General features: G+C 38.8%; 1 protein-coding gene and 1 long non-coding RNA gene across 5 annotated transcripts in view; one reads left to right on the top strand and one right to left on the bottom strand.

The window, feature by feature from the left end:
- AGBL3 (AGBL carboxypeptidase 3) overlaps positions 1–9,518 on the bottom strand; it is a 39,409-nt gene extending 29,891 nt beyond the window's left edge. For all 3 annotated transcript variants that reach the window (XM_066366174.1, XM_066366173.1, XM_066366175.1), the window contains exons 1-5: positions 9,456–9,518; positions 7,890–7,950; positions 5,372–5,557; positions 2,001–2,108; positions 746–884 (exon numbers count right to left, since the gene is read on the bottom strand). In XM_066366174.1, coding sequence (XP_066222271.1) covers positions 746–884; positions 2,001–2,108; positions 5,372–5,557; positions 7,890–7,950; positions 9,456–9,518 — 557 coding nt within the window. The remainder of the gene's footprint in view (positions 1–745; positions 885–2,000; positions 2,109–5,371; positions 5,558–7,889; positions 7,951–9,455) is intronic.
- Positions 1–16,102, top strand: part of LOC136391225 (uncharacterized) — a 64,321-nt gene that overhangs the window by 35,458 nt on the left and 12,761 nt on the right. The window lies entirely within an intron of this gene.

The raw sequence follows: 16,102 nt of genomic DNA, 5'->3' as shown, positions 1-16,102 counted from the left end.
CTTATAATTCAGGGTGGGGCTAAATTAGGTTTATATTTGTTTGTATGAAACATAATACAATAATTAATAAGTAATACACAAATAAACTGTTTTGTATACTCACAACTATAAACCTACTTTTGCCCCACCTTGTATGCATTATCAAACTTACCTGGTTAGTTGTGACCTTTTTCTTTACCAAGTATAGTAACTTTCTATTCATCAGCATCATGCACGTGTGTGTGTGTGTGTGTGTGTGTGTGTGTGTGTGTGTGTGTAGTTATAAACAGTGACCTAGTAATAGGTGGAATGAATTTGTTACAAAACCTTGATAGCTATTGAATCTAGGTGATAATATATGGTAGTTAATGTAGAAATTCATTATCCTTTATTATAAGTACATGTTTAAACATTTTCATTATAGAATTTTTTGAAAGACTGCCCTTGGATAGCATGTGTGTTCCTAAGTATATTTTATGAAACACTCATCCCAAGAACTACTCTAAGAAAAAGTTTGAGGAGTAATATGTGTCTGTGAGACAGTTCATATTGAAAATGTACAGTATGGAAACCTGCTTAACTTTAATTCACAGTTTTCAAAATTATTTGAACCTTTAATATCCACCTCCAGGGTACCCTTCTATTAGCATCTATACTTCAAGGAATTACAGTTCAGTGATGGATACTAAATATGTAATATATCAAATACAGAAAACAATAAATAGCTGATGGTCTAGTTCCCTAAATAAACATAATTAAAACCTACACTTTGACTACCTTCTGTAGATTTCCACTCTCAAACCTTGCTTCAAACATCAAAGTGTCCTCACAATCATCCACAGGTTGCCTCGGGGTTGTTCGGTTGCCCCCAACTCGGGAATACACAAAACAAGACTCTTTGTAAGCTGATAAGAGAAAGAGGCCATAAAAGTATCAAGCCATGTCAAAAGTATAAGCTATTCTGCACAGAGTTTGGGGCTTCAGTACAAGTATAAGGGAAGTGTCACTAGAAATTTTAATTTGTATAGTAATTGATACATGTTGAAGTAAGAAAATCCAAAAATATTTAGGCTGGAAAAGCAATGCCTAAAATAAATTCATATATTACATTAAAAGTACCCATTCCTCTTCTGATGATTATGAAATAATTGGTTCTGAAATTGACCTTTAACTATAAATGACTAGGAAACTGGACAAAAAAAGAGGAGCTAACTTTTTTTCATATATTTGAACAACACATAGACCAGAACTATATCGGATTTTTGAAAGAAGATAAACACAGGAATTAAGCTCTGTGTTTAACCCTGGCTTTCTTCTTGTGAGTACTTTCTGATTACATCTTAGGAAGGTGACACTTAAAAATAGTGTAACAGTCTTAACGGGGCTGAGGAGGCACGATTATTGCTCGGGGCTGCTGAATTTGAGAGGCAGGGCACCAGGGAGAAGAGAGCTACAAGAAGCAAGGGGCGTCAACAGTTTACATGGTGTTTCCCCGGCCCTTTGCTGAGGGGTGGACTGCACACGCACAGGTGAGACTAAGCAGGATAGGAAAGAGTGCTGCTGTGGGGATGAGACAAAGAGGATGTACAATTCTAGATCATACTGGAGTTTCAACATAGCCAGAGTGGGAAGGTTTCACTAAGCACCTCGGACATTTAATCTGGACTCCAGAAAGGCTGTCCATGAGGCATAAGAACCACATCCAAGAGTAGGAACCATGCCCCAGTACTAAAGATGAAATGAACATATTATAAGTTGGCCCCATGAGAAAAATAAAACCAAGCCTGAAAGAAGCAAAATTATCTACCAGCAATTTAGCTGCCTACCAGGACAAAATTCAACATAAGTTTAAAACAGAATATAATAGAGACCCCTACAACATAGCCTTCACAATGTCTTGCATATGATAAAAAGAAAAATTACAAAGCATGCAGAGAAGCATGAAAATGTGATCCATGGTCACACACGCACACACACTATAAAATGACATTTTATAGTGACACGTTTCATTGTGTACCCACCATCTTCAGCTAGATAGACCACTGTATTTTCCTTGGAGTTTGGATAAAGGGGTTCTATCTCCAGGCCTGTTGGAACATACACTGGCTCAGGATAAGAAGGAGCCCAATCTGAAAAGAGAGAGAGAGAGAGAGAGAGAGAGAGAGAGCAATAGAGAGAAAACATTACTTGAATATGAGAAAAACAAAACAGGAAAAATTTATTGTATATTTTCAAATTTTACGCTGGTAGATCTAGGCTAAAATTTAGAGTTTTGTGTGGGGCTAAATATTACCAAGGATTCCCAGGCAGTAATGATGAACAAAACCCTTTATCATTAGCATCCTGTCCTAAGTGATTGTAGTGTGTCACTCATGGTTATTCTGTGTTGTAAAAGATTATGTACTAGAGTTTCTGTCTCTCCCGGACTCTGAGCTCTCGGACCCACCTCTGGGATCTCACTTCACCTTTTTTCTCCCTTTATTTGCATCTTCAGCATCTTGCGTGATAATGGTTGGCTCCTAAGCTTATGTACAATACATGCTCAAGTATCTCCTGTTTGCCAAAAGAAAGGCTATCCTGGGACCTCCGCCTTCTTCTTGACCTATACCAGCTTTTCTTTCCTTCATTATTTTTGGGACGAAGTTTCTTAAAAGTTGTCTAAACCATGCTCAAATGCATGGTCTTATTTTTGACCATGAGCTTATTCAGCTGGAAATCAAAGACTCCACAGCCCAACTACTCTAGTTGTTGCCACATTTTTTTTCTTTTTTCTTTTCAGGGACAGAGAGACAGATAGATAGGGACAGACAGGAACAGAGAGAGATGAGAAGCATCAATCATCAGTTTTTTGTTGCGACGCCTTAGTTGTTCATTGATTGCCCCCTCATATGTGCCTTGACCACGGGCCTTCAGCAGACCGAGTAACCCCTTGCTTGAGCCAGCGACCTTGGGTCCAAGCTGGTGAGCCTTTTTTTCTTTTTTTTTTTTTTTGCTCAAGCCAGATGAGCCCACGCTCAAGCTGGCGACCTTGGGGTCTCGAACCTGGGTCCTTCCGCATCCCAGTCCGATGCTCTATCCACTGCGCCACTGGTCAGGCTGTTGCCACATTTTTTTTTTTTTTTTTTTTTTTTTTACAGAGAGTCAGAAGAGGGATAGACAGGGACAGACAGACAGGAACGGAGAGATGAGAAGCATCAATTATTAGTTTCTCATTGCGCATTGCGACACCTTAGTTGTTCATTGATTGCTTTCTCATATGTGCCTTGACCGTGGGCCTTCAGCAGACCTGAGTAACTCCTTGCTCGAGCCAGCAACCTTGGGCTCAAGCTGGTGAGCTTTTTGCTCAAACCAGATGAGCCTGCGTTCAAGCTGGTGACCTTGGGGTCTCGAACCTGGGTCCTTCCACATCCCAGTCCAATGCTCTATCCACTGCGCCACTGCCTGGTCAGACTGTTGCCACATTTTTAGTGGAGAAAGAATCTGGTGATGATTCATTCTCCTACTTTTCTTTTATTATTGGATTATGTGTGTCAGACTATGCTTGGCTCTGGTATTTTATATTTAGCAACATAAAATAATACACTATGACTAACTGAAGTTCATTCCAGTGATATACAGCTGGTTCGGTATTAAAGAACCTACTGGTATGATTCACCAAACTAATACATCAAGTGAGAACCATATGACACTTTCTAATCATGTTGAAAGGCATTTAATACAATTATAGTAATTATTCCTGGTAAAGTTTTTTAATAATACAGAATAAATGGATACTTCCTTAATAAAATCAAAACCAAATTTATTTCTACCCACAAGCCAATATTTTGCTTAGAGAAAACACTTTAAAAGCATTCCCATTAAAATGAGGAACAGGATGACTATAAAACTATTAAATATTTTTTGAAAGTACCAGTCAATGCCTTCAGTCCAACCCCCCCCCCCAAAAAAGACAAGTATATGAGGTATACAAACTGGAAATGAGATTTAATTACATTACTCCTAGATGATATTGTGTAAAAGCACAAGTACAATAACTTAAAAACTAGAAATAAAAGGTGAAAATTAATACACCAAAACTTAACTTTCCTCTATGAAATAAGTTAGAAAATAATATGCAATAAAGATTCTATTTAAAATAGCAACAAAATATAATACCTAACAATAAAATTTAGAGGTAGTGCAGGAGAAAAAATTTAAATTATACTAAGGAAAATAAAGGTGTTGGAGACTGCAAGCTGACAGGGTCCTCGCTGTTTAGATTTTTGGGGGACAGAGGTGTGGGGGACTGGCAATAAGCTGACAGGATCCTTGCTGCCCATCCCCCACCTCATTTTCTTAAATTGCTAAAGGCTAAGCTCTTCCCCACTACCTCTGACTGATTAAGTTGGTAAAGGCAATTTACATGCCCTTCTCCACACCTCTGTGTTAGCTGTGTTTCCAACTCATCCTATCCCCCATGTCCCTCGAAGAGACTGGAGGCAGTTTTCTTTTTATCCTTGTTTTTGTGAAGTTAAGATGTTATGCAGGGTGGAGGGTTTTCTGCACTGGGGAGAATTCTTGGGTTGCCTCAGAAATGTGACTTTGTTTCAGAGTTCTCTTTGATTTGCTAATGACTTTGCTCTGCCCTATAAATAATGTGGTTTAGGGGTGGAGACTTGCTCTTGCAAGCTATCAGCTGTGCAAAGAGACCTCCTGATCCCATCCCTTTTCTCTCTGAGTTTATTTCTTCATTCCACACTGTTCTCACTCAGCACCTGGACAATTACTAGCCGAGCCTGTCTGTGGCATAAAGGAAAACTGGAATAAATAGTGGGATATTGGCCCTGGCTGGTTGGCTCAAAAGTAGAGTGTTGGCTCAGCGTGTGGAAGTCCCGGGTTCGATTCCCAGTCAGGACACACAGGAGAAGCGACCATCTGCTACTCTACCCCACCCGCTTCTCTCTGTCACTCACTCTCTCTTCTCCTCCCACAGCCATGACTTGAATTGTTCGAGCAATTTGGTTTTGGGTGCTGAGGATGGCTCCATGGCCTCTGCTCAGGTGCTGAAATAGCTTGGTTACCGAGTAATGGAGCAGTGGCCCCAGATGGGCAGAGCATTGTCCCTTAGAGGGTTTACTGAGTGGATCCTAGTCAGGGCGCATGAAGATACACTATTATAAAGGTGTCACTCTTTCTTAATCTATATATGTAATATGATCACAATAAAGTTATTAGTATTAATTTTGGTACAACTAGGGAAGCTTATTTTAAATTCCATATAGAGATACATTATGGCTCATTTTACATTTCTGTTGGAAAGACTATATAACACCAGGAGTCTTTTCATTAAAAACAAGGTTGGCAAAGTAAGTTTACTAATATGTTTGAGTTGTCCACACTGCTAAGGACATACCAATATGCTGGACTTTTTCATCAATGACCTCACAGTGGTACGGCCACCGTGAGGGGCTCAGTGGACCTAAAGAAGAGAGACCGTATAAATCTCGTGGCTCACGAAGATGAGGCACCCATTTCCCTAGCTGATATTCCAATAGCACCTGTGGACTCTGGGGAAAAAACGGGTCGCTGATAGAGTCAGCTGGAAAAAGATCCAACACAATCATGAGTGTTAAGAAGCACCACTCCAATACCTATAATTTTTTTATATATTCCTTTTTTCTCTCCAATACCATTAATTTGTGAATACCTGTGGATATAAGTATAAATATTTTGTTATTCATGGCATTTAAAAAATAAAAGTACTTAGGAAATTTTGTAACGATCTTCACAATAGGTAAAATAAATTGTTGGTGTCAAATGCTATTTTTAAAATTTTTTCTTATTTATTGATTTTAGTGAGAGAGGAAGGGAGAGATAGAGACAGGGACATTGATCTGTTCTTAAAGGTGCCCTGACTGGGGATTGAACTGGCAACCTCTGCACTTCTGGAAGATGCTCTAACCGACTAAGCTCTGCAGCTAGGGCAATATTAATTTATACTAGATTGTCACTGCTACTACGAAAACATTTTGGATTTTGATACGAATTGCATTTGTTTCTTGAGTTTTTCTAGCAAACTGTTTGCTGTTGAGTCTTCTTAATCACACCGAGGCAACTATTTATGTAATAGATTAAATATACCCACTGACCATGTTTCCTTACCACCTACTGGAACTATATTCTCAATGGTTGTTAGTGAACTCTCAGTCACAATGTTTTCTCAGTTCTCATTCTGGGGCTACTGTGCACAGCCCCAGGAACATAATTCACATAGAATACAATGGGGTTGTCCCAAGTAGGCAGTGCAGAACTCTCTCTCTTTCAATGGGATGACTGGGGCATCAGTTGATGTTGATAATCACCCTTCCTGAAACTCATTTCCTTTGTCCTTCATGATGCTACACTTCGGTTTCTTCTATACCTTTCACATACTTGGTTCCATTTGTCTGATTTCTCTTGCTCTTCCACCGATGAAATGTGGTTTTTTACCTAGAGTTAGTTCTTGGCTAGTTTTGTGTAATTGCAGATAGATCAGTTGGACTAGGAGTCAAACTGAGTTCTAATCTACCGCTTTGTTTCTTTTTTTTGCTTTTTAGATATTTTTTTATTATTTATTGAGTTTAGGGAGGAGAGAGTGAGAGAGAGGCCATTGAGGAGAGGGGTGGGAAGTATCAACTTGTAGTTGCTTCTCATCTGTTCCTTGACCAGGCAAGCCCGGGGTTCCGAACCGGCAGTCTCAGTGTTCCAGGTTGATGCTTTATTCACTGAGCCACCACAGGTCAGGCCTACTTTGTTTCTAACATGATTTTGGTTGGCCAATGCAACCTCTTTGAATATAAACCTTACTACTTGTAAATATTACCCTCCATTGCTACTTCTGAAGATTGTTATATAGATCCATTTATTCAACAGACAGTTTTTTTTTTGTTTGTTTGTTTTTTTTGAGAGAGAGACAGAGGGACAGACAGGAAGGGAGAGAGATGAGAAGCATCGATTCTTCACTGTGGCACCTTAATTGTTCATTGATTGCTTTCTCATATGTGCCTGGATGGGGGCAAGGGCTACAGCTGAACGAGTGATCCCTTGCCAGTGACCGTGGGCTTCAAACCAGCGACTATGGGGTCATGTCTATGATCCCACACTCAAGCCAGCAACCCCGTGCTCAAGTCGGGGACTTCGGAGTTTTGAACCTGAGTCCTCCAGGTCCTAGTCTGATGCTCTATCCACTGCGCCACTGCTTGGTCAGGCCAACAGACAGTTCTTAAGCATCTGATATTCCATTACATGAACAGACCATACTTTGTCTATTTGTAAATGTAAATTTGAGTCTATTGAACATGACTCAAAATGGCAACTATTGATATTTATGAATTAGGAAATAAAATTAGATTCATATCTCATACTCTTTGTAAATGTAAATATAGTGAACATTTCTGAGAAATATTTTACTGTATGTGAAAGTACAACTCTAAATGTATACATTTTTAAAAATCAAATATACATCAAGATGCCCACAAACACAGGTAAATTTGCAAATGAATGACTTTAAGGGAACTCTCTATACAGGCATACTTCATTTAAATAAAGATGCAGTTCTAAAACATTGTGCCCATTATAACACCAATTAATACTGTAAATGCATTTAAAGAGTTGATTATTTAAAAAAATGTCAAGGTAGTCTTATGTTAAGTCCTTTATAAAGTATTGACCATTTTCATTTCGTTTCATTAAAAATCAGGTTTACCTAAAACAAACCTTGAAAGTTTTAACTCCAAAAGATTCTTGAAAAAGTGAATACATTTCTCTTTTTTCTCCAATAACAATAATTCTTTATATTATTCAATCTTTTTTTTCTAGTTTCTTCATATTGTGATTTTTCATTCACTCAAGGTCATATCATAAGAAGGGTGAATATGTAGATGAATTCAAACCTGTTAAAAGTGCACACTGGTGGAGATCTTCACTTATAAATTTCATGAAGGTATCCTCATCCTAAAACAAAAGAGTTTTAAAATACTTCTCTTTTAAAAACCCAACAGTTTCCAAATCCAGAAATGTGTTACTTCTAGTTTATATTCAGAGTTGAGTGCATGTGTTTCATCATTAATTAAAAAATATATATAAAGGGGCCCTGGCCAGATGGCTCAGTGCTAGAGCGTTGGTTCGGCATGTGGAAGTCCGGGGTTCGATTCCCAGTCAGGGCACACAGGAGAAGTGCCCATCTGCTTCTCCACCCTTCCCCCTCTCCTTCCCCTCTATCTCTCTTTTCCCCTCCCATAGCCAAGGCTCCATTGAAGCAAAGTTGGCCCAGGCGCCAAGGATGGCTCGATGGCCTCCATCTCAGGCGCTAGAATGGCTCTGGCCACAATGGAGTGGCGCCCCAGATGGGGAGAGCATCGCCCCCTGGTGGGCATGCCGGGTGGATCCCAGTCAGGTGCATACAGGAGTCTGTCTGCCTGCTTCCTGGTTTCTAAGTTCCGAAAAATACAAAAAAAAAAAAAAAAAAAAAAAGTGTGTGTGTGTGTATGTATGTGTGTATGTGTATATATAATGATAAAAATATATTATGGGTTACAAGTCTCAAAGCACACAACACTTCAAATATCCTGAAACCTTCAAGTTTTCATCTTTCATTCCTCTTCCACAGGGTAAGGTCATATTAATGATTGTAGGGAAGAAATAAAGTTTAAAAGTTCTTGGTAAATTTGGCAATTTAAATTCAGAGGAATTAACAACAACAACAATAACAACAAAGAAGGGAACACAGGAAGCCATGGACTTAAAGGGTTTTACATCATTTGGGAGCTAGTTTTGGGACCTTAACTTACATACATGATAATTTATACTTTACTGAAATGGGAAGAAAATATCTCACAAATATTACTAGAACCAGACAAAATAGTTTAAAAACATTTTTTTAAATGTATTGGGATGACATTGGTTATAGGTTTCAGGTATACAATTGTATAATGTATCATCTGTACACTGCATAGTGTGTCCACCACCCCAACAGACAAAATATTTTTAAATACTGCATTTTGGTTTTTCCCCTTTTAATTCCCCCCTTTCCTTTGTTATATCAGACACGTTAAACCTATTATGGAGCTACACAGTAGGTAAAAACATAGGAGGTTACAGGATTTGATACATATTGTGGTGAACACAGTAGAATCAGTATGTATAAGAACGTGGACAGGCATCATAAAAAACAAACAAACCCGAATAATGATTTAATACACACATTTTACTACGACTTAGAAGAAATCTTAATTTTTTTTCTCGGAAAAACACTGTCAATGTTGGCTTTCTTTCTAGATGGGGCATACTGTACCCAGCAATATCTTAGCTTTAAATCAAAGTCTGTTCCTCAATGACAAGTGATTGAAACATCCAACTGATTCTTACAATTCAACTGATTTTATAATACTTTTTACCAGGAATCTATGTGACAAAAGTTTTATCTCAAAATAAGTAAGATAAAGTTGAGGAAAACATACTGATTCATCTTGATCACTGATTGTTCCATCTGAATAGTCTTCCTCTTCTGAATCTTCCAACATCTCTTTAGTATTTGGCTCGAAATTTCTTTTATCATGTAGGTAGGCTGTAAAACAATTTCTAAGGAATTTACTGATGGTTTTCTTTTTAAACTGAAAGTGTTTATTACATTAAACTAGTACCCCAAGTATATTCAACTGTAGTTAATTGACAGTGGAATTCTTTTAAAAACTAAGTTATTAGGACACAGCTAAATAAACTTTCATTTCAAAGATTTGAAGAAATGTTTCATTTCTATGAGAAAGAGACCAAATCACAATAAAAGACAAGTAAATCATTTAATTGAAAAAGAATTTACAGGGTACAAAGCCAAATCATTTACACCCTGTTATCTGTTATTTATATTTACAATTAAATAACAGAAAGCAGTAAGTTCAGAATAATCCTGATGCATTAAAAAGATAACAGAATCAAAGAAAAATTAGTTACTTATTCAGGCAGTGAAATGTTGCAGTAAATTTATTTTCTGCTTAATTTAAAATTGACCAACAGTTCAAATGCCTACAACAGACTTTGTTCTTTATATTTTGGTTAATATTTTTGTAGATACAAAATATCTCTGTTCTAATATTCAATTATATTTGTCTTACCAAAATTTCTATAGCTATCAGAAGGTTGTATTGGCGATGACAATTATCCCTCACTATGCAAGTATCTACCCAAGTGTTTATTACTAAGACAATGAAATAATAGATTCTATTTTTGTTGAGGCCAAAGGAATTTACCAATTCCCAGTCTATTTACTAAGTTACTTTATTAAAAAAACACCATGTTTTGGAACAAGACTACATAGAAGAAAAGTCCAAGCTCCATATAACAAATAACTACAAACGCAACAGGGAAGTCTGTCTTAAGACCTTCAGGACTAAGAGGTTGAAGTTGCAGCCTGGGGCTTCACCATGATTATAGATTTGGGAAACTGGATTGGCATAAATCTCAATTCTATTTCCTCCCATGAACGTATGAGATACAGCAACGTAAGACAGGTCAGGGGTCTTCCTGTCTAGGAGGTTCTTACTAAATGCTATTCTTGCTAAATAAACTGTAGGTACAGTATTTTGCAGAGGAGGCTGTAACTTGAGGAACCTGACTGGCACCCAGCCAGATGAAGTGAGCCAATTGCAAAGAAGAAATCAGCGTGTAATTAACCAACCGGAGTCCTAAAGCGACGGCTAAGCCTCTCAGGGGGAGACAGACCTTTGGATGTGAATTCCCTTAACTTGCTATAAATAAATAACTTAACCCAGCCACAACCACATCTCTTTCGTGCATAGAGCACCCCAAGCGCCAACTTCTTGGATAGGGTAGCACCAACTGCCCTGACCTGCTATAAAGTAAAACCTGAGCTTCAGGAGGCTCACACTGATGATCTAATGGGCCCTCCACGTGTATCTTCCACAGCTGAGGCAGAAAAAGCAACAGCAGGCGCCACCACGCCCAGCCACGCCGCGCAGGTCTGCGGGCAGGCACGATGACTTTCTCGGTGGGCACGACGATTAAGCCACAACTCTTAGTGTCAAAAGCGTTTCTCCCACGCTCACGCTTGGACATCATAGTGCCGGTAGCAGCTCATTTTCCAGGGGGAAGGGGTCTGTCCACGTGCGCTGTGTTTCCTGCAAGCGGCGCCCCGACTGTGATCTGCTGTCTTCAGAACCACGCACTTCACTGTCCTGCCTCGGCCGGCCTCTTGTTCCCGCCCCAAGTCCTCTGGCCAGGCCAGTTGTTTCTTCCGTGCCCGGAGCAGCCCGAGATAACTACGGCCCAGTTTAGCTGCTCCAGCCACGCCCTTCACCATGAGGCAAAGCGGCACGTTACCAGGGCAACGGGACCACCCTCGCGAGACTCCGGGCGGATCTCATAGCGAGATGGGAAAGAGCCGCAGCGAGATTTCAGCCTGAGAAACGGAGACCCTGGAGAATGATGGGAACTAGGGGCAGAGAGAAGCCTTAGCTGGGTGAAAATAACAGCCCAGGGTCTGGTGGGGTTGGGCTGGCAGGAAATTTAGGAGGAGAAGGCACGACAGTGATTTGTTCTTGGGTTCTGCACGACCCAAAGTGTCAGGACAGACTGGTTCGGACTGGTGCTTTTTTGGTCTTTATTTGTAACCTACACAGAGCTGCGTTCTGCACGATTGAGGGACTAATCTTTATTCAATTCAGAAATGTAAATTTTCTCTTTAAATACTTGACAGAAGAGTCATAGATATACTAGGGTGAGCTCTGAAAGTTACCAGCTCAGAGATTCTTTAAATATTATATAATCATCATTAGGTACCTTATTGAACCTGAAGTCACTTATTGAATCTGGTAGGCCACCGCACAAATCACTTCACACGGGTGGCCTCATCTAATTAAATATGATCTTCCCATAACAGACTTAGACATTATTTCTCTACCTTCCATCTTGATTTTCTCCTGATGTTCTGCTTGATAATATATATATGAAAGTTCTCAAGTAGTGTAGCTAGGAAAAAGTCTTCAGGTGTTCGATTCCGACCTGGGGCATTATATGTCATGAGATTTGTAGGAGTGTAGAAATGGAGGTCATGAATTATAGCAAGTTTGAAAGTAGAATAAAGGGCAAAGCATTTGGGCTTAAGAATGGGAATGGGTCGATATTTTTAGATTTTGTAAGTTTCTGAAAAATAACAGGTTTGGGTTTTTTTTGAGGTCAGCAATTTACAAGTTTGGACATTCCAGAAAACAAAACAAAACCAGAGCACATGGCAGATAAAGTTCTCTTGAAAGATAGTTGCCCTTTATAATTGTACCTTGTTTCATGCCATAAGTAGGTTACTGAAGGTGCCATGAGCAGATAATTTTTATATACAGAATCTCTTTTTTTTTCTGTTGGATTTTAGAGCCATGGTTATGAGCCACAGGATGTCAGATGTACAGAGTAAAGATCCAAGAAATGATCTAACCAGGATACCTAAGAAATTAATAGCAGAGCTGGGATTGAATCATGATTTTTAGTCCAAATATTTTACATGGTCATATTTCAAGTAGTCTTATAGAGAAAAGATATTTTAGTGCATAAAAATACTTAGAAATTTTTTTTAAAAACCTGAAAAATCATAATTCTTCCATTAGTTAAAATATTTATTGAATGCCCACTTTCTGTCGGGGACAGCTCCTGGTGTAAGGTGGTTGCATGGAGGTTATATACTCTTAGGAAAAGGCAGACAAACCAGTTGAAGGCAAACAAACACCCAGGTGATGATGACTGCTATGAAGAGAAATAAGCATAGGGAGTGACATGGGTGGGAGGTCTTTGGTGCAGGGGTTGCTCTTTTGATGGGGTGTACAGGGAAGCTTCTCTGGCCAGGAGGCATTTGAGCAGAGACCGGAAGTAAGTAAAGGGATGGGCCATGTGGATGTCTAGGGGAAGACCTAGCCAGGTGGGGAAAGCAGCAAATACCAATGCTTCGAGAGACCAGTGCTGTGAATAATGCTGGGCAGTACTGTTCAACCAAAGCTTGGCTGAAGTCAGAATCATTTTAAGGAAAGAGATTTCATTAGGACTTTTTTCTTACCTAATAAGTTAAACATGGTTTTCTTAAACAACTGTTTCTTTTTAAACTCTTGTTTCTTTTTCTTTCTTTTCTACTCTATTACAAATAGTAGTATGTAGTAGAGATGAAATTCTTTGCATTTAGGTTTAAGTGGAGGTCATACCTGGAGTAAACTTTTCCCAAGGACTTTCTGTCAGTCTGAATTTTTTGTTCTGCTTTTCTATGTTCTTATCAGAGGTTACTGGACAGATTCCTCCTGCGGCCAGCTTAAACCTTTGGGAAGGCAGCATTACCCCTACAACAACTTTTCCTCAAATTTTCAGTGAATTTATGAACTCCAAACATTCAGTATAAAAGGAATATAATAAAAGTAGAGGAAGAAAAGAAGAAAAACCAAAACAAGACTCTAAAAGGCACAATGATCAGTGTGGGAATCAGAATTTTGGCAACATGACCAAATGTAAGTTGTGTTAAGACTAGTTTATTTTGTCTACTTATTTTGAGTGTATTGAGCAGAGACTTAAATGAGAATATGAAGTGACTAGGACAGAGTTATTTATGACATCACAGAAGTTAGTGGTTATGTGGCTATAGAGGTCCTGTCCCAGTTTGGCTGAAGAAACCATACTAGGTCCTGGGAGCCCTGGGGTCACCCATCTAGTATTCATCTTGGCCTTTCTCAGACTGTCTGGGTCTAGGAAGACCCAGGATAGGGCTAAACCTCTCAAGCTGTTTCTAAGCTCAAATCATGAGATCTGTCCCAGCCAGTTGATTGACCAAGACTCAGCTCAACGGTCATTCCCACAGTGAAATCTTTTCTAATCCTTCTATCGTTGGTAAAATTAGTTTGCATAATTAGTTTATAGAATACATCTACGTTTGGGGACCAGAGGAAAGCATCATTCTCTTAAACACTTGGCAATGAGGTAGTAAAAGTGCTGCCTGCCTCTTCTACAAAAAATAGAGTAGTTCCCAGGGTCAGTGTGAAGTTTCATGCTTTTCAAGGGATGCTCATCGCTTGTGAGATTGTGGGGCCTACACGTTAGGAACCTGGGCTCAGGAGCCAATTGCCTGGGTTAAGATATTCTGCAGCTTAATATCCACATAACCTTCAGCAAGCTTTTTAACTTCTCTGTGTTTCAATTTATTTACATGCAAAGTGGGAATAACTCAGTAATACCTATCATGTTATGAGGATTACATGAGAAAAATAACATGTAAGTGCCGTGCACTTGGTAAGGGCTCAATAAATGTTAGCTGTCATTACCGTTTGACTAGCTGACCTCCAATTGGTGACAGTGACACCATATCCCTCTGATACTTGAGCACCTACTTGCCTTGCTGCAGTGCTCCCTGGAATTAAAAAATTATTGATTTTAGAGAGAGAGGAAGGGAGAGATAGAAAAACATTGATTTGTTGCTCCATTTATGTATTCATTGGTTGATTCTTGTGTATGCCCTGACCAGGGACTGAACCTGCAACCTTGTATCAAGATGATGCTCTAACCAACTGAGCTACCTGGCCAGGGCTGCATGATTTTTATCTTAGTACCTTCAGGAAGAAATGATTGAATGAAGGTTTTTAAATCTAGGTAGAAATGATCAGTTGGGACTTCTAAAACCCATTTTAATGAAATATTTCTGGGGAAGAAATTTCTAGATAACAAAAACTGGTATCACTTAAAAGCATGCGTTGGCAAAATTCTGTTACATCTGTATTAAAGTAAGAGGCCAACAGTCTTTATGGAGCTGAGATGCAGGGTTGAGTTGCTACAGGAATTATAAATCTGGGAATAAAAATGTCATAAGACAAGTTAATCTATCAGATCTCTAGAACTCTACAAAAATTGACAACAGTACATCTAGCAGAGTTTATGAACTGCATTTCTCAGGAAATCACCTCATCACTTACCAAGCACTGCTATATGTCGAACACTGGGTATATTGCTGAGGGTACAAAAGAAAATAAAGCAATTTTTTCCTCTGCTTACCTTAGGTTGAAGTATTCTCTCCTCCCTCTAAATCCTGAATTATATATTGCATAATTGTCAGTTATGTACTAAAACCTTGCAATATTTTATCTTAAATTCTTGAATTGTTACTCAATATCTTGTCACATTTTATGTCTATTATTTATAATTGATTTCCCCACGAGAACAACGTAATTGTTCCCCAGAGTGCAGGCAAGCGGTGGTCTTTATGAAGACCAGATTCCTTTGAGCTCATCCTTACACTCTGGAATGGGATCTTTGGAAACGCATGATCTGGAAGTAGTTTAACAAATCCTCATCCTTGACAGTTGAAGATTCTTTTGTCCTCTGGCCCCACTGATTTGCCAGAAGTCTAGCCCAGCCTCTCAGCTGCCTCTTGTAGTTCAGCATTTGCTTGGGAGCAGAAGAAATCCTGGCACAAAGGTAAGTGAGGAAAAAGCAACAGCTGGCACATAACTAGGATGCTATTTCAATGCAAAAATATCAATGATTCTATTAAATATAAAAGGACTAAATTCTTTAGTCAGAGCTCAAAGATGATCAGACTGGATTGAAACCTGGGTTCAAACCATATGATTTTCAAAGATAGGCATCTAAAACTAGATGATGGTTGAAAGTAAGGTGGTGTAAAAAGTTATATTGTGCATGGTAACCAAAAGAATACAACTAGAGCAATATTAAGAATAGAAAAAATAAAGGCAGACGTCTTTTCTACACATAGAAATCCAGTTCATAGTGATAAAATATTTAAATCACTAGGAATATATAATGATTCTCTAGAGTTGTATATGCACCTAAAACATAACCTTAAAATATGGAAAATAAACTGATAAGGAGAAACAGACAAATCCATAATCACAGTGGGAGGTTTTTACATTCCCCCCCCCCCTCAGTAATAGAACAAAGGAACAAAAATAATCAGGAAGGATAGACTGTTTGGACAACACAGATAATAAGCTTGACACAAATTAAGACCTCATTAGGTCATCTTTTCTGGAAGAACACATATTTAGAATCATGAGATCTTTTCTTTCTCATCCCATTCTTCCATTTGGAGCACACATGGAAGCAAGGGTAGGAA

This window comes from Saccopteryx leptura, chromosome 2, assembly GCF_036850995.1.
Source record: "Saccopteryx leptura isolate mSacLep1 chromosome 2, mSacLep1_pri_phased_curated, whole genome shotgun sequence".
NCBI classification, from domain to species: domain Eukaryota; kingdom Metazoa; phylum Chordata; class Mammalia; order Chiroptera; family Emballonuridae; genus Saccopteryx; species Saccopteryx leptura.
Note: the sequence above shows the minus strand (reverse complement) of the source record. Positions and strands in the feature narration are given on the sequence as shown.